Source organism: Clarias gariepinus, chromosome 12 (genome assembly GCF_024256425.1).
Source record: "Clarias gariepinus isolate MV-2021 ecotype Netherlands chromosome 12, CGAR_prim_01v2, whole genome shotgun sequence".
Classification (NCBI taxonomy): Eukaryota; Metazoa; Chordata; class Actinopteri; order Siluriformes; family Clariidae; genus Clarias; species Clarias gariepinus.
The window spans coordinates 30,426,420-30,449,875 of record NC_071111.1 but is presented as its reverse complement, the minus strand read 5'-3'; the positions used below and the strand labels follow the sequence as shown (position 1 = coordinate 30,449,875).

The 23,456-nt window shown below is 39.3% G+C and overlaps 1 protein-coding gene across 1 annotated transcript in view; it reads left to right on the top strand.

The window, feature by feature from the left end:
- LOC128534528 (NACHT, LRR and PYD domains-containing protein 12-like) overlaps positions 1-23,456 on the top strand; it is a 238,989-nt gene that overhangs the window by 158,160 nt on the left and 57,373 nt on the right. The window contains exon 12 of the mRNA XM_053508986.1: positions 3,344-3,517. Within this exon, the coding sequence (XP_053364961.1) occupies positions 3,344-3,517 (174 nt within the window). The remainder of the gene's footprint in view (positions 1-3,343; positions 3,518-23,456) is intronic.

The window sequence follows — 23,456 nt, the reverse complement described above, 5'->3', positions numbered from 1 at the left end:
TTGTGCTCAGACCACTAAGCGTCTGTGGATTCCAAAATTTATATTTTTACCGTTTTTTTTAATCACTGGAATGGAAGAGATAGAAAGTTTCCTTATCATAACACGCCTTGTATTGTTTTTAATCCCTCGATACACAACCCATCATTTTTAATGCTATTTTACAAAGGAAAAAATACAAATGGAATAATTTAATTTGGTTTATTTATTTATTTTTAAATAAATTCTAAAATTAAAACATTGTAGAGTAATTAAAAACAATGTAAAGGGAATAATAACATGCAGGTTATAATAAGAAAAATCTCATTCCAGGGATTAAATATGGTCACAATGTCAATTTTAGAATGTAGAATCCAGAAGATTTTAAATTTACACAAATTTAAGAAGAGGCCTGAAGCAAGATCCAAGATCCTCCACTTTGCTGAAACCATGCACAGTGAGGAGGGGTGCATTTTAGTTTCTCCGAGTGTAAAGGTGAGAACAGCCGATTCACACCTGGGGAGGGTGTATTATTTGCATTTGAATGTGTCTGACATTGCAAAGCACACATTGCAAGAACAACGACCTAAAGTAAATAGAAATAATAGGTCCTGATTATACTGGATAAATATTATTTAATAAAACTAAATTTCAGCCGCAATATACTATACTATAACCCTATTATACCAAAGATAGAAGTGTATATTTTAGTTATTTTAATGTTCTATTCTGTAGGTCTATTTTCCCAGTTTTTTTTAGATTTACATTTTGATGTCTTTATATATATAATAACAATAAACCGATACAAACAGGAGCTATATAACAGTTCATTCTTTGTACAAAATCGTTAGCTAGTGAACTTAATTAGCTAGTCTAAATATATATATATATTTTTTACAAGCCCTCGAGCTGTTGTTAGTGCTTGTTTGGCCAGTCAGTTTCCTTGCTCTTTTTCCCAACACATTTATAATCATTAGTCTACACTTGGTGAAAAACATTAGTCTGCCGGTGCGGTGTTTATCCCCACCCCCATTAAAACGGCGTATTCAGAGGCTTGCCCGCGAGAGGTTGTGTGCGCGCGCGTGGTTTACTACACAGCAAAACATTTGTATATTATGACTGAGATAGGAAGGTGGCTCTCATCGGTGTGCATTTCGCACAGCGCCGCAACGACAGCGCTTATTTAACACGTATAAATGTGTTTGTTATATTTCTGGCAAGGAGAAATCTCTTATAAATCTCTCATATCATCTGACTTTAGATCAAAACTCGGCAAAGTGAAAGAGTGCACATGCGCGCCGCGGGTTCACGCGAACATTTTACATTCACTAAAAGATTTATTCACAACCACATTTCGGCCATTTACACACATGCATTGTAACACATGCAATAACAATAGACAGATAGAAACATAGGGTCTGTCTAAACAAAATTAATTGCAGCCGTTTGCAAAATGTCCCTTTGCGCCACCTGGCAGTCGTTTCACAAATTACTTTGAATTGTGACTGATTTATTTTGGCTGTTGCCGTTTGCCGCGACAGAGTGCGTGGCAGTCATAGACATTCCCCTTGAGTAACCACTATATGTTATAATAAATATACTGTATATGAGTCAGGATTGTGCAATATAGAGTGACATTTTTTAGCACGATATAATCTTCAATACAAAGAACTCAATGTAAATGTAATTTTAACTAACTATACACACATGATTAAGCAAAAATTGTAAAAAGGATCATATAGGCAAGAAATGGAACAGATTTATAAGATCAAATGTGACCACAATTATAATAATAATAAGAAGAAGAAGAACGCATACATTAACTATACAGTTTTAAATAAAGTGACCCGTGATGAAAACCCTCTCTGTCAGCAAACATACATTTTACATCAAGGACATAATATATATCAATATGTGCATGTGTTTTTTAGTTCTACATTTTTGTATTGTCATTCCAGTTGTAATAAAATGTGTATTTTCTGAAAGTAATGATGAGTTTAATTCTACATATCAGAAAACCCAAATGTACAGTTTACAAGCTCTGTATACTTGATGTGGGAAACACTGCTTTGGGGAAACAAAAATCTGTTTATTCTGTGAGTGAATGTTCTTTCAGTGTCTCTGTCTAGTTGTTATAAACAGGGTCGCCGAAAGCAGCTGTAGACATGACGAGCAGGATTAAAACCATGCAGTTTTCCTCAATAGTTATTTCACTAAGATCCTAAAACAGTTTCGTATTATTTAACATTTTGTCATGAAGTTTATGAATAAACCCACTGACTCAAACACATTCCTACAGTAACACAGAGCTGAAGGTGAGAACAGGATCAGTAGGTGTGTGTATGAAAGGAGATCACAGTGCACCATCACTACTGTATGTTTATGATACAGATATAATTAAAATAATGTCGTTTTTGGTTAGGTGCTAATTTACACCTGGTTTAGAGAGGAGGACAAAATAACAAAACTGATGAGTGTTAATCTCACACACTTTATTATATGAATATGTAACCAGACACACTTCTGATTTTTCCACACTTTTTGTCAGATCCTTTTTAAAATGCACAAAAAGCTCAGCACCTCTGATCCTCTGTTTTCATCTCATTCTCCTGTAGAACTTTTATTCTCTGTAAAGTTAAACCTGCAGAAGCTGATGAACTCAATTTGTAGTTGTGACACTTAGTTTAATAATTTTAATTACATTGTTAATTAGAATAATCAGGTGATATTAAATCCCCATGTCATTGTGAATAATGAGCTCATTTTACAAACACAACATCTTTAAAGTAAGTCTTAAACCAAGATAAACTTTTGTTGAAGTGTGTGTCATTGTGTTTCTCTACAGGTTGTGGTGGTGTGGTGTCTCAGGTGAAGGCTGTGCTGCTCTGACTGCAGCTCTGAGATCAAACCCCTCACACCTGAGAGAACTGGATCTGTCCTGTAATTATGTAGGAGACTCAGGAGTGAAGTGTCTCTCTGCTCTACTGGAGAATCCTCTCTGTAAACTGGAGACACTGAGGTAAGATTCTATTATAAATCGTTAATAATAAACTATGATCTAATAATTAATCTGGTCATAATAATAAACAAAAACATTGTGTATAAATAAAACACAGACACATTTACACATTTACAGTCTGGGTTTTAAAAAGTACATGAACCAGTGAGATAACAACTTCTCCAAAAGATAATTAGAGTCTGATCTTTTTCTATAAAATACACACAAAGTCTGATTACTGACAGTCTGATCTTCTCAAGGAAGTGTGTGAATGCTGTTAGATTTTGTTTCCAACCAGATCATTGTCAGTGCTGTGACTCCTCTGTATAAGATTATGAGAGTGAAGTGTGTGTCATTGTGTCTCTACAGGTTGCAGTGGTGTGGTGTCTCAGATGAAGGCTGTGCTGCTCTGACTTCAGCTCTGAGATCAAACCCCTCACACCTGAGAGACCTGGATCTGTCCTGTAATAATGTAGGAGACTCAGGAGTGAATCGTCTCTCTGCTCTTAAGGATGATGAACATTACAAACTACAGACACTGATGTAAGTAAAAACCTCTTTTAATTAATGTTGCAAAAGTATAAGAATGATCTGTTAATCCATTTAACATTAATTTATACATTTCTCTCAAGATATCAGATTACCAGATTAGTAAATAAAACCTTCATTGACATTAATAATAATTTATTGATAAATAAATCTTTAACATCTTACGGAATATTTTATATAATCTGATTTTTTTCCATTGGTTTAAAAGGTGTTTTATTTTCAGTAAAGTGTTGATATAAAATCCATGTGAAGTCAGAAGACAGGGAGTCAGACTGAGTCTAGAAAGAGTCACAAATGAGTTGATGAGAGTGATTGTAAATAAACACGTCTCCTTGTGACACTCTGCACAAGCAAAGAAAACAACTAAGGACGAGCTGAAACTACTAAAATTGGGCTAAGAACTGTCCAATGCATTATTAAAACCTGAAAGGTTGGTGAACCAACATCTTTGGGAAATAAATGCAGTCAGAAAAATATTTTGAATGAGTGTGTTGGGAGATCACTTAAACACTTGGTGAAAACACTCACTCATCGTCTTTACAAGGAACCTGGGGCCTATCCCAGGAGATTTAGGGCACGAGGCGAGGTACACCCTGGACAGGATGCCAATCCTTTGCAGGGCTCACACACACACTCACACACTCAATCACACACTATGGGCAATTTGGGAATGCCAGTTAGCCTAATCTGCAGGTCTTTGGACTGTGGGAGGAAACCAGAGTACCTGGAGAAAACCCACCAAGCACGGAGAGAACATGCAAACTCCATGCACACAGAGACAGGAATTGACCCTGGCTGGGAATCGAACCCGGACCCTGCAAGGCGACAGTGCTAACCACTACACCACCGTGCCGCCCTTAGTGAAAACAAATTATTAAAAATAATAGTAGAACCCACAGCTATGTTTAATAGTGAAAGCAAGAACATGTTCACACACACAATGTGAGGACAACCCAAGGGATTGGGACTAAACAGCTGTGTAGCCTTAAGAGATCAGGGAGGCTAATCAGAAAAAAAAGGCTTCAAGTTATAATCTGGGTTTCAGGACTCAATTTTTAAAAGAGTGGTTCTGGGAGCATGAAGAATCATTTTTAAACATGAACTAAAGACCACATTGTGTATCATAATCAAAGCTAAAGGCACTTAAGTCAAATAATGGATTGTAAAAAATAGTGTGTATGATTTTTATAGTCTTTTGTCTATTGAATTTTTTTCAATAGTTTTGTTACTAGGATAAAAAATGGTCTTGTACTATTCAACATTTTGTTATAAATAAAGAATACCTATAAATAATCTCACTGACTCAAATACAGTCAGACAGAAACACAAAGCTGAAGGTGAGAACAGGATCAACAGGTGTGTGTATGAGAGGAGATCACAGTGCAGGTTTACAATTAAAACAATGTACATAAAATATCACAACTGCAAAGAAATCAGTCCAGACTGGTGAGTCAAAAGTAGCTCAAGTTCTCAAGTTCTCAACACTGGGGACCTGGGACCTGATCCACTTTAAAGTTTTAAACCAAGATAATCTGTTGATGAAGTCTGTGTCATTGTGTCTCTACAGGTTGTATAATTGTGGTGTCTCAGGTGAAGGCTGTGCTGCTCTGAATTCAGCTCTGAGATCAAAAGTCTCACACCTGAGAGACCTGGATCTGTCAGGGAATAAACTAGGAGACTCAGATGTGAAGTGTCTCTCTCTTCTACTGGAGAATCCTCTCTGTAAACTGGAGAGACTGAAGTAAGATTCTATTTTAAGAACATAAATTAGAATAAAAAGTCTGATTACTGACAGTCTGATCTTCTCAATAAAGTGTGTGAATGCTGTTAGATTTTGTTACTAAAACTGTATAGTCCCCACAGAGAGAAATCAGTCCACACTGGTGAGTCAGAAGTAGCTCTCATGAACACTGGGGACCTGGGACCTGCACCCAACACACACGCTGCTAATGTACACCTGGTTTAGAGAGGAGGACAAAATACCATGTAAAACTGACGAGTGCTAATCTCACACACCTTATTAAATTAGGCAGCACCTCTGATTTTCTGTTTTTATATCATTTTCCTTTCGAATTTTTATTTTTGGTAAAGTTAAGTCCGCAGAAGCCGATTAACTCAATTTATGAACATTTGTTGCACTCCATGTGTTTAATAATTCAGGAAAAAATTATTTACCAACAAATTATTACCAAGTGTTCTGGCTCATTTTAATGAGCTTATTTTACAAACACATCATCTTTAAAGTAAGTCTTAAACCAAGATTAATATTTGTTAAAGAGTGTGTCATTGTGTCTGTACAGGTTGTATGATTGTGGTGTCTCAGAGAGAGACTGTGAGAGACTGACTTCAGCTCTGAGATCAAACCCCTCACACCTGAGAGACCTGGATCTGTCCTGTAATGATGTAGGAGACTTAGGAGTGAAGTGTCTCTCTGCTCTACTGGAGAATCCTCTCTGTAAACTGGAGACACTGAGGTAAGATAAACTACAATTCATAGTCAAAGAAATCAGTCCACACTGGTGAGTCAAAAGTAGCTCAAATTCTTCTAAACACTGGAGACCTGGGACCTGCTCCCAACATCTTCTTTGTCTTTCGGCTGTTCCCTTTTAGGGTTCGCCACAGCAAATCATTTGCCTCTATCTAACCATATCCTCTGCATCCTCTTCTCTCACACCAACTTACTTCATGTCCTCGCTCACTGCATCCATCAGTTCCAGCAGTTCCAACCTCAGCATCCTTCTACTGATATATTCACAATCTCTCCTCTGAACATGTCCAAACAACCTCAATCTGGCCTCTCTGACTTTACCTCCAAACCATCTAACATGGGTTGTCCCTCTGTGAACTCATTCTTAATCCTATCCATCCTTGTCACTCCCAAAGAGAACCTCAACATCTTCAGCTCTGCTACCTCCAACTCTGCCTCCTGTCTTTTCTTCAGCGCCACTGTCTCTAAGCCGTAGAGCATCACTGGTCTCACCACTGTCCTGTACACCTTTCCTTTCATTCTCGCTGATACTCTTTTATCGCACAACACACCTGACACTTTTCTCCACCCATTCCAACCTGCCTGTACCCGCCTCTTCACCTCCTTTGAACACTTTCCGCTGCTCTGGACCGTTGACCCTAAGTACTTAAAATCCTGCACCTTCTTTACCTCTGCTCCCTGTAGCCTTACCGATCCTCTTGGGTTCCTCTCATTCACACACATGTATTCCGTCTTGCTGCGGCTAACCTTCATTCCTCTGCTTTCCAGAGCGTATCTCCACCTCTCCAAATTTTCCTCCACCTGTTCCCTGCTCTCGCTACAGATCACACGTCATTCGTGTTGGGTTTTGTTATCACCAGCAGACCAGATAAAACTCCCGTGTTTTGTAATGTCTGTGGGTTAATTAATACAAGCATCACAAACGGTCTTTCTTAGGACCCATGATGCTACTGTATGTCTTCACTAAATCTTGCTCAAAATGGCAAAAAAAAAAAAAAATCCCAAAAATATATAAACTCGCTTCGCTTGGATTTTTACTGACGCGAATAAGTTTTGATCAGCTACTGGAAGTACGTGCAACCGGCTTGGTCACTCATATGCTGAAAATGCTTCACATGCCAAAACTAATTTCTTGCTAAATTTTAGTTCTTAAGGCAAAAATTTGCAAAACATATTTGTTTACTTAACCTTTAGGGGTCTGTGGGGGTTTTGGAGCCCTAAAGAGGTTCTGACGTGTCCTGACATTTGTGTATTTTTCAGTTACTTATAAACATATTCATGGTTGAAGCCTAATTACACTGTTTTCAGCACAGACTGGGATACAGTAATACAGCATGTACAGTATGTACGAGTTTGTATTTTGGGGATATACAGTGAAACATCGGGTTGTAAGTTACGCGGTTTGCGAGTGTTCCGCAAGACTAAGAAAAATTTGTAATTAAGTTTTACTTGGAAAACAAGCGAGTCTTAATACAGATGTCGCCATTAAGACTGCGCGTGTTTTCCTGCGAGATGCCACAATTTGGCCGCAAGCAACATTCGGGAATTTAAATAAATGTGTTGTGCTTCACTGAATATCCGCCAGATAGCACATGAAAGGACTTCATCTAAAAGCCAAGTACAACGATGAATTGTGTATACTGTCATTAGTTAGCCTAAAACAATATTGTTTCCAATGCTGAAGCAAACATGATTTTTTTGTTTGTTTTACAGTAGATCTTTCATGATGAATGTGTGTATATGTGCTTCATATTATTTTCATAAGGATGAAATAAGATGCCCAAATTCGTGCTTTGAAATTCATAGTACGTTTCTTAGACTGTATAGTTTTTGTAATGTCTTAAAAAGAACAAAACAATGAAAGACATGGCAATGCCTCGATTTAAATGATATTAAAATTATCATTATCTGATAGTGTTGACTATACGAATGTCCTGATTCGTGAATATCCAACATATCTTATTTAAAACGTAAAGATGTGTCGCCATCATCAGAAGACATGAATGAACAAATATATAATTTATAAAAAGTATTTGTGCATATTATTGCATATTGCATATTATTTTCATAATGATGCCCAAATTCGTGCTTTGAGATTTATAGCAAGTTTATAGTAGTTTTTGTAATGTCTTAACAGGGACAAAACAATTAAAGACATAACATTGCCTCGGTTTAAATGGTCTTAAATTAAATTAATTACCTGATAGTAGGCTAACTTATAATCTGTTAGTGTTAACTATGCGAATGTCCTGATTTGTGAATATGCCAACATATCTTACAAAAGGCAGCGTTTTGATCAAAAGGCTGCTAATCGCGCGCAATTTATCGATAAAAATGCTGACATTCTCGGCCAGAAATGCACCAAAGACAAATACATGTACAGTACTGTTTCTGTTGATAAGTGTATGTGGATAAGTTGATAGGTTTATGTTGTCAAAGTATTTGTGGACATATAATTAGGAGAAAAATGTAAATTAAGGATATCTTGAAACATAATGAAGTAACTCTATAAGCCCGCAATCTTATTAACGTTAATTATCGCCAGCCGGCACAAATAGGCGGCTCCGTCCCTTTGCCATCTCTTTAATTGTTTTGAATTCAGGGAGCCTACAGAGTGAGCGAGTAGCGATCGTAGATTTGGGCGCACACCCATCACAGGCGCACGCCGTGGCAGAAAGTAAAGTTGAGGATCACGATGCTCAACATTCCGGAGACCAAACCCCTTTTAAATTAAATTAACAAATATCGTAAGTAAATAACTAAGCCCATGTTTAAAAAAGCATTTTTATTTAAATTATAAAAAATAATCCCGCATGTGTTTTAGGTGTTCCAGCTGCCACTGTTCTTATGGCTCTGTCAGAGTAAATCATTCAGTAACAAACCTGTAAATTTCCATGTAAAACAGGTATATCTTTATGAATAAATTGATATGATGAGCTATTGATCAGTGACTTATGTAAACGACTCAGTTCAGATATAAGTAAATGGCTGCACTGTTTGGGGAGGGGATACGCTTATGACATGTGCGTGTGTGTGAGAGAGAGAGAGAGAGAGAGAGAGAGGTGTCAAGAGGTCTTACATACTCATGAAAATTCAAGGATTATTTAGTGAAACAGAGGCTCTGCTGAAAAATGTTAGGCATCTGAATGTTAGGTCACTTAACCCCAAATAAAAGGTCTTTCTGAGTTGTATGATATAGTTATAAAATAACAGATGTACAAACGGTGCGCACTGAATACTAAACCTAAACCAGGCACGGGGATTAATAAACCAAGATAGCCCGATACCCGTTTTTATTTTTTTAAATAAAAATACCAAAGAATATTATTGTGTATAGAGTGATTAAAAAGAATGCAATTTATCATACGGAAAATCTCGATTTCTTCCATTCCAAGGATTAAAAACAATGTCAACTTTAGAGAATCTAGAATCCAGAAGATTAAAATTACACAAATTTAAATCACTGAAAGTCTCCAGAAGAGCCTCAGATTCAAAAGGTTTTTAAAGTGTGGAGAGGTGCATTTTAGTTTCTCTAAATGTATGGGTGAGAACAGCTGATTCACACCTGGGAAGGGTAAATAATTTGTATTTGAATGTTGTTTGGCTTGGTAAAGCACACACAGTAACACTAAAAGAACAACCCAGGATTAATAGGAATAAGAGGCCCTGATTATACTGCAGGAATTACATTTAGTACAACAAAATTCCTCCGCGCTCGAGAAAACGTTTTGGTGCGGTTGAGCGCTGATTAGGCTGAGGGAAATTAAACAGGAGGATTTTTATTTAGACTATAAAAAAATTAACCTGCATCTATTTTTAGGCGTGCCAGCTGCCACTTTTTAGTTAGAAGTTTTTTATACAAATCTTATAATGCTTACATGACATCAAACATTCCCCTTGTTAATATTTTAACTATTAATTTTACCATTTTAGCTATTACTATTCATTACTATTTCGTTTATTTCCAAATAACATTAAAACAAGAATAAAGAATAAAACTTTATAATATATATATATATATATATATATATATATATATATATATATATATATCGTTGACTACATTTGGGCACCATGAAACACGGACACCAGACGAGGTCTTACGGGAAAAAAATGGGAAGGAAAGGGTTAAAAGAGTGAGGATGGAAAGGAAGGAATGTGCACGTGCAGGTTTGGTTGGCATGCGGGCGCGACCTCATGAGCGGTGGGCAGCGGACAGAGTGGCAGCGTGGGCCCGCGAGGACAGCAGCTCCAGCAGCTCCTGCCTCCGTCCGCTCGCGCTGACTCTGCTCTCCGTGGATGGTCAGACCGGCCCCTGCCATCTCTCGCTTCTTTGAAGTCCCTGGGGCGCATTCCATTTGCCCCGCTTTTATGCCGCACTTCCGCATTACTGCGCGCGTTGCACTCGCACCGTGTAGTAAAATCTCTGTAACCCAACAAACCCCGAGTATTTTATAGCGCGGGGTGCAAGCTATATAAGGATCATTAGCAAGGATAGCTCACCAGTTGTGCCTAATTCCGCGGCCCCGCTCCTTCGCATATCTGAAGGGGAGGCCGCCTAACTAGTGAGCGAGTTCATAATCATTAGTCTACCTCTGGCGGTGCGCTCTGAAAAACTTTATGCGTGCGGCTGAGCGCTGATTTAGACCACGTAGTAAATTAAAGAGGAGGACACATGACATGACGGAATTAGTCACGGCCGCCGTTTTTTAATCACTGGAATGGAAGAGATAGAAAGTTTCCTTATCATAACATGTCTTGTATTGTTTTTAATTGCTCGATACACAACCCATCATTTTTAATGCTATTTTACAAGGGTAAATACAAATGGAATAATTTAATTTGGTTTATTTATTTATTTTTAAATAAAATCTAAAAATAAAACATTGTAGAATAATTAAAAACAGTGTAGAGTGACTAATAACATGCATGCTATAATAAGAAAAATCGCATTCCAGGGATTAAAAACGATAACAATGTCAATTTTAAAATGTAAAATCCAGAAGATTTTAAATTTACACAAATTTAAGAAAAGGCCTGAAGCCAGATCCAAGATCCTCCCAAGTTTGCTGAAACCATGCATGGTGGGGAGGGGTGCATTTTAGTTTTTCCGAGTGTAAAGGTGAGAAAAGCTGATTCACACCTGGGGAGACACTGCAAGAACAACAACCTAAAGTAAATAGAAATAAGAGATATATTAAACTATAACCATATTATACAAAGATAGAAGTGTATTTTTTTGTTATTCTAAGTTTCTATTTTAAAGGTCTATTGCCCCAGTTATTTCTATATTTAAATCTTGATGTCTTTAAATGTAATTTCTTTTATAATAACAATAAACCGATGCAAACAGAAGCTATATAACAGTTCATTCTTTGTACAAATAAAATCGTTGGCTAGTGAACTTAATTACCTAGTTAAAAAAATGTTTTTTACAAGCCCTTGAGCTGTTGTTAGTGCTTGTTTGGCCAGTCAGTTTCCTTGCTGTTTTCCCCGACGCATTCATAATCATTAGTCTAGTTCTGCTGGTGCGGTGTTTCTTAACCCCACCCCTGTTAAAACGGTGTATTCAGAGATTCGCCCGCGAGAGGTTGTGCGCAAGCGGTCCACTACACAGCAAAAACATGTTAGTATATTACAGGTATGACTGAAATAAAGCGGCTCACATCGGCGTGCGTTTCGCACAGTGGCGCATAGACAGCGCTTATTTAACATGTATAAAATGGTGTTTGTTGTATTTCTGGGAAAGATAAATCTCTTTTATAAATCTCTCATATCAGCGTTCATCTGACGTTAGATCAAAACTCGGCAAAGTGAAAGAGCGCATAAAAAGAAGCGACATATACAGGTCCTTCTCAAAAAATTAGCATATTGTGATAAAGTTCATTAATTTCTGTAATGTACTGATAAACATTAGACTTTCATATATTTTAGATTCATTACACACAACTCAAGTAGTTCAAGCCTTTAAATTATTTTAATATTGATGATTTTGGCATACAGCTCATGAAAACCCAAAATTCCTGTCTCAAAAAATTAGCATATCATAAAAAGGTTCTCTAAACGAGCTATTAACCTAATCATCTAAATCAACTAATTAACTCTAAACACCTGCAAAAGATTCCTGAGTCTTTTAAAAACTCCCAGCTTGGTTCATTACTCAAAACCGCAATCATGGGTAAGACTGCCGACCTGACTGCTGTCCAGAAGGCTATCATTGACACCCTCAAGCAAGAGGGTAAGACACAGAAAGAAATTTCTAAACGAATAGGCTGTTCCCAAAGTGCTGTATCAAGGCACCTCAGTGGGAAGTCTGTGGGAAGGAAAAAGTGTGGCAGAAAACGCTGCACAACGAGAAGAGGTGACCGGACCCTGAGGAAGATTGTGGAGAAGGACCGATTCTAGACCTTGGGGGACCTGCGGAAGCAGTGGACTGAGTCTGGAGTAGAAACATCCAGAGCCACCGTGTACAGGCGTGTGCAGGAAATGGGCTACAGGTGCCGCATTCCCCAGGTCAAGCCACTTTTGAACCAGAAACAGCGGCAAAAGCGTCTGACCTGGGCTACAGAGAAGCAGCACTGGACTGTTGCTCAGTGGTCCAAAGTACTTTTTTCGGATGAAAGTGAATTTTGCATGTCATTCGGAAATCAAGGTGCCAGAGTCTGGAGAAAGACTGGGGAGAGGTCCAGTGTCAGGTTCCCACAGTCAGTGATGGTCTGGGGTGCCATGTCAGCTGCTGGTGTTGGTCCACTGTGTTTTATCAAGGGCAGGGTCAATGCAGCTAGCTATCAGGAGATTTTGGAGCACTTCATGCTTCCATCTGCTGAAAAGCTTTATGGAGATGAAGATTTCATTTTTCAGCACGACCTGGCACCTGCTCACAGTGCCAAAACCACTGGTGACCATGGTATTACTGTGCTCAATTGGCCTGCCAACTCTCCTGACCTGAACCCCATAGAGAATCTGTGGGATATTGTAAAGAGAAAGTTGAGAGACGCAAGACCCAACACTCTGGATGAGATTAATGCCGCTATTGAAGCATCCTGGGCCTCCATAACACCTCAGCAGTGCCGCAGGCTGATTGCCTTCATGCCACGCCGCATTGAAGCAGTCATTTCTGCAAAAGAATTCCCGACCAAGTATTGAGTGCATAACTGAACATATTTATTTGAATGTTGCCTTTTTTTGTATTAAAAACACTTTTCTTTTATTGGTCGGATGAAATATGCTAATTTTTTGAGATAGGAATTTGGGGTTTTCATGAGCTGTATGCCAAAATCATCAATATTAAAACAATTAAAAGGCTTGGCCTACTTCAGTTGTGTGTAATGAATCTGAAATATATTGTGGTGGATTTTTTATTCTCCCCACATCGAAGTTGCCCTAATTAGAATACTAAACAAATACTATAACTGTAGTAAAAGAAATCAAAGAAAGACTTCAGACTCTGTGCAGATCTAGATGAAGTAAGGATAAGTTTTATTGCAGCAACAAAACAAAATGAGCCAGCCCTGAAAATGCTTAGGATGTAACTCCAAGCATCGCCAAGAAACAGACTGACTTAACTGTGACATAGGTACCTCTTTTATACAATTTCAAAGGGGCGGAGCACTCACCTAGCCCCCTCCTTTGTATAATTTTTTTATTTCTTACCATACAATTTTTTACCCAATAAAAATACATTTTCTATACTACGTCATATACCTCGTCATCTGACTCCACCTCCTAATGATATTATTTTCCATTATAACTTATTTTTTATATAAATAGATTTCTATTATCTTTTCACTTTTCTTATTCAACTTAAAAAATATAGGGTGGCGCTTATGCCAACTATAAATTCTTGGTGCTTCCGGTTTTTCTACAGTTTTCAAGACACAGGCCATGGGTAAGCATCTCCTTCACATTATTTTTAACTATTTGTCTTATTTTATCAATTTTGTTGTATTTACGTGTTTTATTTTGTTTTCTATAGCTAATCGCATCTGCACGAATGATCATTACGTCCCTCCAAACGACTCGGACAGCCAGAGCAGTCCGGCTCACAGTCCTACTGACTACACTCCTACTGAACCTGTCATGGATCGGGCCTCGGTGAGTTTTGCTGAGGATGAGCCCGAGCCATCTGGAGCACTATTACAGTTTCTAGAAGAGACAGGGCTTACTTTTTGTAAAACGGATGACTCCAAACCTGGTCCTTCTAAAAGACCTCGTGTGGATAGCCCCTATCCATTTTCTTTTAGGCCCGTACGGCCCGAGTCTACTACTCCGGCTCCGTCGGTCCTAAAACCTGTTTGTCATGTTAATGTTGGTGTGTCTGTTGGCACCCAAACAGCTTCTACTCCCGCGCCTATGCCAATTCTAAATCGCGGTGTTTTTGTTCCTCTCACTGATCTTCAAATTGGTTTTGTCTTGCCTCAAAGGAGGTCAGATACTTGAATTTTTATGCATTTTATTATGCTATTGATGCTTACCCAGGCCCCCTATATTTTGTACTTTTATTTTGGGCCTTAAACTTTGTATTTTTATATTTCTTACTATGTAGATGCACATATTATTTTATTTCTGTGTCTACTCTTATTAAACCTATTATTCATATAACTGTGTGTGTGTGTCTTTTTTGGCTATTTGTCTGTGTCTCTTTGATTTGACATATTGCACGTGTATCCATTGTCTGTTACATCACAGAAAGGTCTGCTGAACTTGTGCGGTGTCTAGGTTACTATGACATCATGTGCATCTCATTGCAAGTCTAAGGTTTGTTAGGTACATACCGATCCTTGTTACTGTGACATCACATTGTCCTTGCCTTAACTCTGTCATCCTCATCTCACCTCTATAAGTCTTAACCAAAGTACAATTATTTTTAATTAAAATATGCTTACATATTTCCCCCTCTGTGACTTTTAAGTCACACAAAGAAAATAATGCATCAAATAATATGTGAAATATTAGAAAGAAAAAATTTAAACACTAGTAGTTAGAACGTAGGTAACCTAGCAATTAAACTAATAACTATTAAACTAGTAACAACTTTACTTATAAGAATTTAAGAATATAAGAAAACTTAACCTCTATATCATAGAAGAAAAACTTAACTTCATATATCAGAAGAAAAACTTAACCTCATATATCATAGAAGAAAAACTTAACCTCATATATCATATATCCCTTACATATTACCCCCTCACCAAACGAGCAGTTAAGGAAAGATAAGCAAAATGAGTAAATATAAGTAGGAATACGTATATATGAGTATAATAAACATGCAATGGTTATGATAGGATGAATCCAGAGGTGGGCGAAAAAACCTTCAGTATAGCCAATTTAGAAGGAAAAATTCCACACCTTGCCAGCTTTACATGCTCGACAGTGTATTCATCACCAGGACTTCAATCCTTATATTAAAATATGACAGAAACATTTTAAACCGTCAAAGCCACTTAAGGAGTCCGTTAGCATCTCTGTAAATTAAAGATAGTGTATCAAGAGCTTCAGTCCCTTCTTCAATCAATGTCTTTCGGTCCTCCTCAGTGAATTCAATCACATACAGGTCCTCACAGTTCCCCAGCTGTGATAGTGGAATTCGGTTCATCCTGCCCGTCTCCAGACGCAAGAAGTCTAGCCACATTTCATCAGCTTCCGGAAGAGTATCCAGTGCTCGTTGCAGGGGCATCGGCGTATTCGTCCATAAAATGTCATCCCCCAACATCACTTTAGCTATGGTCTTAGTTGCTGCCATGTAAACATCGTCAAATTCGACTACTCCACAGATATCATATCCAGCCCACTCTTCTTCAATCCCAATACCTCTATAAACGCCTAGCTTCAGATGTCTCCCAAGCTGATATGTAGTTATTTCCAGACGAAGTCCTGTGCTCATGTCCAGGTCGAAAGCTTCCTGTGTCTTTGCCTTAATCCATTTGAAGTCCTTTGTCAAGACGTTAGCCATGGTGATGAACTCCTTGGTCCCTATTGGATGTTGCGGATACCAGTCAACCAGGTCATGTCTCAATTCCGCCCATCTTTTCGTTGGAGTCTTTTCCATAACCTCTTTCCATGCACCACAGCAGACTGAACAGGAAACTATCCACCTTGGGTCAGGTACCGGTTCCATTCTGCAATACATACGTGTACAGCAGAAACAAAACACAAAAACAAAACATAACACCAAACATAAAACAAACTTCTTCTATACTACTTTTTCTCTGATATAGTTACTTAAGCATGGGTTAAATATGTTAGATTAAAATATGCTGCTACGCTAAACAAGTTTTTCAATGTACATGTGATTCAGTTAGTAGTCAATGGTTATTTATCCAGTGTTGTACTTCATTTCCATATAAGTAGACTCCTCCTCCTCATCTTCATCCGGTGTAATTTGGTCATGGTATTCCACAACAACAGTATATTGTCCTACCATTCTCTGAATGCTTGCTCTGGCCAGGGGAATAATGCAGCATGACAAAGTGAGTAGGGTGCCTAGCACTATCAAAACTATCGTTCCTAATTTCACAAGTAGTCCATACCAATTAGAAGGATTCAGCCAGTCAAACCAAGAGGTCCACGCGGTAGTTTTCTGTACGTCTTGGGTGACTCTAACATGTTCATCTCTCAGTTTCCGCATGGCTCTTAGTATTTTGGTTATATTACCCTCTGGGCCTGTGTGTCTTGGAATATATGTACAGCAGTCTTCTCCGATTAAGGCACATACTCCTCGTTGAGGTGCTAACAAAGTGTCCAGTGCAAATCTATTCTGCATGGTCATTACTGTTGTTCTGTCTAATTGTTCTTGTACGAGTCCTAAAACACTTAATGTGTGATTCCAAAATCTCTGTTGATTATACCATAGTAGGTTTATCCATCTTGCGTTTTTCGCAATTTGAACCCATGGAAGGAAAATTGTCGTAAATGCTCCTCCTACCCTGTTTATAACTTCATGTTCAGTTGGTACGCCTAGGGGAATGCCATCCCAAGTCACTGTTATACCTCCTTCCTTATCAAACTCTTCCCATTTCTTCAATCCATCCTGACCAACTGTATCTGTAAATTTTACCTCTCGTTTGTTCCTTTTGCCTTGCTTGTTCTGTAATCCTATCACTATTAGTTCTCCTTCTAGTAGCACTGGAGCACAGCATCCACTCCAGTCTTTTGGTAGAGTCTGTCTAACCGTGGTTCCCTCACAGTACCAAAATATGTCAGCTAAAGGCGTTGTACCATGCCTTAGATCTGGTTGTCTTACTTTTACTCTCTCGCTACATAACGTATCGTTAGCTTCTTTGTCACATATCCGACGCATTTCTATAGAAAATCCTGCTGCTGGTTGGGTTTCATTGCAGCTCGATGACAGATTTCCTATCTCTACACTTCCCTCTGAGCAGATACACAGAGGATAGTTCTGTTGAACAGGTGTTATTTCACGTTGAACAGCGTCTATTGTTTCTACGGGTTGATATGTGCATTTGCTTATATTTTGCATCCATTCTGGACCATAATCTATTGCAACTGAATGTAAAAGGCAGCTGATAGGACATAATCGTGATTCACTATATTCTGGATCGTCTTTACATTCACTTGTTCCCTGTGTTATTACTACTTTTGGTGGTTTGTTACTTCTATCATGACACACAATGCAGTCCCTTTTTGTTAAGGAAACAGCTGTGAACTTCAGCCATTGGTAGAACATGTCATTTTTCCATGTCTGGTCAGACTCTTTTCTGTTTCCAGGTATCTGTTTTATTATTTGTGGAATTATGGTTACATAGTTTGCTGACTCAGTATCTGATACTCTAGGTTGGTCGGGTTTTTTTGCTATACATCCATGCCATTGCGGTAATCCTAAGCATACTCCTCGTATTTTGCCATTTGTTGACTTATTGAAAGCGCACCATTCATTGGAATTTGGTATTGCCTCAATCAATCCGTCTAGCGGAATCATCTCGTTGGATGTAGGAATTTTCTCTAAGTCTACATAAATGCGAATTTGATCTCCTTGGGGTCGTGACTTGTCTACCTCTATCTGAAAGGTTCCTTCCCACTTTCCTATTCTTTCCCATATTGGTAAACCAGCTACTATTCTTGCTCTTGTTATTGTAGCTAGTACACAATATATTTGCCTTTTCTCTTCAGTATCCCATTCTGGTTTAGGTATTTCACTCTTGGGGGTCCCTCCACTAATCAAAGTGATCAGTAGAAGTATTATTATAACCATAGATCTTCTTCGATGATTTTGGGGGTAGTAACAGTGTGGTTTCTCCATCTGGATCACAACGGTGACACGTGGGACTATGGCCAAATAATCTACACAATATGTTTCTTGGGGTGTTTTTTGTTGGGTATGTTCTTTCTACGGTAGTTGATTTAAATAATCTAATCACTATCTGAGCCAGTATCAGCTTCTAACTGTCTCCGTGCTGTTTCAATTTTGGTGCGTTTATCTTCTCGCTGTCTAACTTGAGCTCTTGTTCGGTGAGACGGTCCTGCTTGTTCTGCCTCTGCTTCTGCTTCTTCAAGCTCAGCTTCCCAATCTTGTATATCTTCTTGAGGCCACTCTGGCCAATAGCCTTGTTCCTCTTCCTGCTCTTCCCACGGTAACCCTTCAGTGCGTTCGTATGGATCTGGTGCTTGTTGTCTGGGTCTTTCGTCGTCTCTCTGAGGATCTGATTGCAAACCCGAAGGTCCTGCTCTTGGAGAATCAGTGTCCTCCTGAGGAAACCTGTCTCTTACCTGGTCCGGATTTGGCGCCTTGCAGCAATGATTCAAATGGTACCATACGTCTTTACCTTTAACTTTCACAGCAGTTGGAGTTGCCAACACCACCTTGTATGGTCCTTCCCTTCTAGCTTGATCCCACTTTCTTTTGAACACTCGGATGAATACCCAGTCACCAGGCAGTACAGTTCTCTCGTCCTCTGCCTCAGCGTCCTCGGCTTGATCAGCTGCTCTCTGTCTGGTGTTATCGTGTATTGTTGCTCCCTTAACCTGTTGGAAAATAACTTTGTGTATTTCAGATAAGTGTTTCACATAATGATCGAGTTCACTTTGCAGTTGTTCAAGTGTGGGGCCTTTATAGGGCCCGCGAGTAAAGGAAGTAAGCATAGGTCTGCCAGTAAGCATTTCATGCGGAGTTAGATGCGTGTTACGGTTAGTTTGCGATCTCATGCCCATTAAGGCTAACGGCAAAGCTTGAAACCAGTTCATGCCTGTTTCTGCACATATTTTAGCCAATTTCATCTTCAGAACTCCATTTGCTCTTTCTACCATCCCCTGAGATTGGGGGTGATAAACACATCCGAATCTGTGCTTGATTTTTAACCACTGAGTAATTTTCTGTACTATCTTATTTGTGAAGTGTTTTCCATTGTCTGAACTGATTGTGTCTGGAATTCCAAATCTTGGTATCACCTCTCTACATAAGAATTTTGCTACTGCCGTTGCATCTTCCTTAGCTGTTGCCACAGCTTCTACCCATCTGCTAAATCTGTCTTCTACCACTAAGATATATCGTTTCCCTTGTATCCTAGGTTCCCCCATGTCCACATAATCAAACATTATATGCCTGAACGGCCCATCTGGCTCTGGGATGTGTCCTATCGGTGATGTAAAGTGTTTTCTAACGTTAAATCTAGCACAGATGTCGCAAAACTGCGATAATGTTCGATGAACCATAGGACCTAGATAAGGCGACCACCATTCCTTTTGGATTCTCCTTATCACTTCCCCTTTTGCTACGTGATCGTTACCATGAACTTGTCTTATCAGGGTTAAAAGAAAATTTTGTGGAGCTACAAAACGCCCATCTGCACTTCGCCAAACGTTAGTATCATTATTTTTCGTTGCTCCTCTTGCGAGCCATTTGCGAATCTCTTCTCCTGATGCTGCTGCCTGCATGTTCGCTAGTGAGGTTAAATCTGGTGTAGGGGGCGCATAGTCTTCAGGTATAAGTAATAATCTTTCCTCTGGCTCTGGACTTGCCCTCAGTTCTTCATCAGGACTAATGCTCGACTCTGGAGAGCTTGGTTCATTATCTCCCTGCGGATTAGGTTCTGGCTGTGCTGCTGTCTCTGGCATCATATTTATTTGGTTTACTGCTGCTTTCTTTGCTGCTTCATCTGCTGCTTCATTTCCGTCACTAACAAAAGTACCATCTTTTTTGTGTGCTGCACATTTAACTATGGCTAATCTTGATGGTAATTTGATTGCATCTAACAGTTCTGATATTGCTTCTCCATGTATTACTGGTGTTCCGTCTGCTCTTTTGTAACCTCTTTGTGCCCATATGGGGCCATACAAATGGCATATTCCATATGCGTAAGCTGAATCTGTATATATCGTACATGCTTTGCCTTCTGCTAGCTTGCAAGCGCCTGTCAAAGCGAGTAACTCAGCTAACTGAGCAGAACAGGGTTGTGGCACATGCTCTGCTTGTGCAATTCTAAACGTTTTCCCATCTAGATCTGGTGTTACTATAGCATATCCTGCTTTATTGCTGTCCCCATCTCTAAAACATGACCCATCCACAAAATATATACAATCTGTATGTGACAGAGGTTGGTTCTCTAAGTCTTGGCGTGTCTTTAGATATTCTGCTGACACTATTTGACAATCGTGGGGATCTCCCTCTGCTGGGGTCATTATTCGATCCGCTGGATTTACTGTCTGACACCTTCGTATGGTCAATTCTGGTGCAGAGAGTATTACATCATATCCTGTTCTTCTGGCGTTTGTAATCACAAACGATGGACTAGTCAAGAGTGCATGTAATGCGTGGGTAGTGTACAGCGTTACTGGATGTCCCATAGTAATTGATGTTGCCTTTTCATAAGCAAATGCTGCAGCTGCCACTCCTCTGTAACAGGGAGGCATGCCTTTTTCAATATTATCAAGCGCTGTACTATAATAAGCAATTGGTTGTTTACTAGGACCTTGTTGTTGTGTCAGAACCCCTGTGGCAAAGCCGCCACGCTCTGAGACATATAGGTGGAATGGCTTGTTATACTCTGGACTAGCAAGTGCTGGTGCTGTACAGAGTTCTTTTTTTAGTTGTTCAAAAGCTTCTAGTGCTTCAGGTGTCCATGCTAACACTGCACTGTTTTTTGTTTGTCCCACTGCTTTGACTAAAGCTCTTAAGGGTGCTGTTTTTAATGCAAAGTCACATATCCAGTCTCTGCTAAATCCTACCATACCTAGAAAGGATAGCATCTCCTTTACAGTTCGTGGTTTAGGTGCTTTTGATATTGCCTCTATATGTTCTGGAGATATGTGCTTAGATGTTCCTTTCAATACTCTGCCTAGATACTCTACCTCCTGCTTACAGAATTGCAATTTTTCTCTGCTAACTTTATGTCCATTTTCAGCTAGTACTGTCAGGACTCTTAATGAATCCGCTATACATTGTTCTTTTGTTGGACTACAAATCAAAAGATCATCACAGTACTGAATCAAAGTGCTTTTAATATTTATCGAGGCTAGGTCTTGAGTTAATACTCGGTTAAATATTGATGGGCTCTCGCAGTATCCCTGTGGTAAACGATTGTAAGACAGCTGTTGTCCCTCGTAGGTAAAAGCAAACAAGTGTTGTGATGCTGGATGTAGTGGAATACTAAAAAACGCTGAACATAGATCTATGACTGTGTACCACTGTGTGTCTTCTGGTATATTAGACAGTAGTGTATGTGGATCAGGCACTACAGGTAATTCTGCTTCTACAATTTGATTTATGGCTCGTAAATCATGTACGAGTCTCCATTTATCTGAATTGGGCTTTCTGACAGGAAATATAGGAGTATTACAAGGACTCTTTGTTGGTTTTAATACTCCAGCCTTTAATAACCCATCTATGGTCGGTTTAATCCCTGCTATAGCTTGAGGTGTCAGTGGATATTGTCTTTGATAAGGCAATTTTGCATTTGGTCTTATTTTTATTAAGGCTTGTCCTCCAGACTTAACTAATCCCACATCTGTAGAATGCTTTGTCCATAGTTTTTCTGGGATTGTTTTCAGTAATTCCTCTTCTAATGCTAACTCTGTTTCATCTATCTGTCCTAACATCTTAACTGGCATTTGTGTATGCGATGACAACGGTATGTTACACATCCCCCTCTGAGGGTGTGTTGACAACGTCATGTTCCCATCTATCTCTGTGTGTGTTGCCCTCATTCTATCTATTCCTGAAAATGTTAATTTCAAAAATCTCTGATCTTGTGAAATATGTACAGAAGGATTAGAGGTCTGTTCCCATTTAGTCACTTTAGCTGCTTGCTTTACCATCAGTCCTAATTCTTTGGATTGTGTCTTTTCCCCCACTAATAAGGAAATATGAGGTGCTGCATTAGGTACTTGATGCCAATGTTCCATTTGTTCAGTCAGGTGTACAGTAATGGCTGCTCCTGGAGCACCTACAATTATATCTCCTAGGGACACATCAGTGACTGTGTTTTCTATCACATCTGACCACAATTGTGCATATTCTTCATCTTGACTTCCTTGATCATAATACATAGTACAGTGTAGTGGTAAGGTTACTCTTTTGCAATCTGGTCGACGTTGCATAATCCATTCTTCCCATAGATTCTGTGCATGTTGAGCTCCTTTGCCCTCGCACAGTAGCCAATATACTGTATCTGAGTTGTTTTGTTTCTCCGTGATCTGTAAGAATTGTCCCATTGTTACATCCAATCCTTTAGTATTACATTGAATTTTTGCTTTGAGTTTGCACAATAAATCTCTTCCCAGCAAATTAACTGGAGTAGTAGGTGAAAATAACAAGGGTGCTGTTATAGTGGTGTCTTCTAATGATATTATTTGGGGCTCTGTAAAATGCAATACTTGTGATAGTCCCGAGAAGCCTGTGGTTTTTATCGTATTGCTTGAGAGGGGGAGCTGTGAGCCTTCGCGTCCTATACATGAGTATGTGGCACCTGTGTCAATCATAAATGGAATTGGTCGTGAATTATTTATAGACACCATTACAGTTGGTTCCTGCTGTGGATGCAGTGTTGAGACATACTGCATCTGCTCCCCCTCTGGCTCCTCTGGGCCTCGTCAATTCCAGTTTTGTGGCCCCATCCAGGGACCTGCCCACTGATTCTGAGGCTGTCCTTGTGTCCATGGTCCAGTGGGTTGTCTTGGACCAGGAGGTCCCATATTTCCTCGGGGTGCTTGTATTGCTCCATAGGGTCCCTGAGGTTGAGGTCCATTTTGGATTCCCCATGCTAGCTGTGGACAGTTTCTTCTAATGTGTCCTGCTCCTCCACACTGCCAGCACTGCATGTCTTGAGTATTTGGACCCATTTGTCCTGGAGCATTCATTCTGAATTGTTGTCTTCTTGGTTGCTGTTGATATGGTCCCCTTTGTCCCCTGCCTACAAAAGGTCTGGGACCTTGTCCTTGCCACCTCATGGGTGGATTCTGTCCTTGTTGGTTTCCAGGATGCACATATGTTGG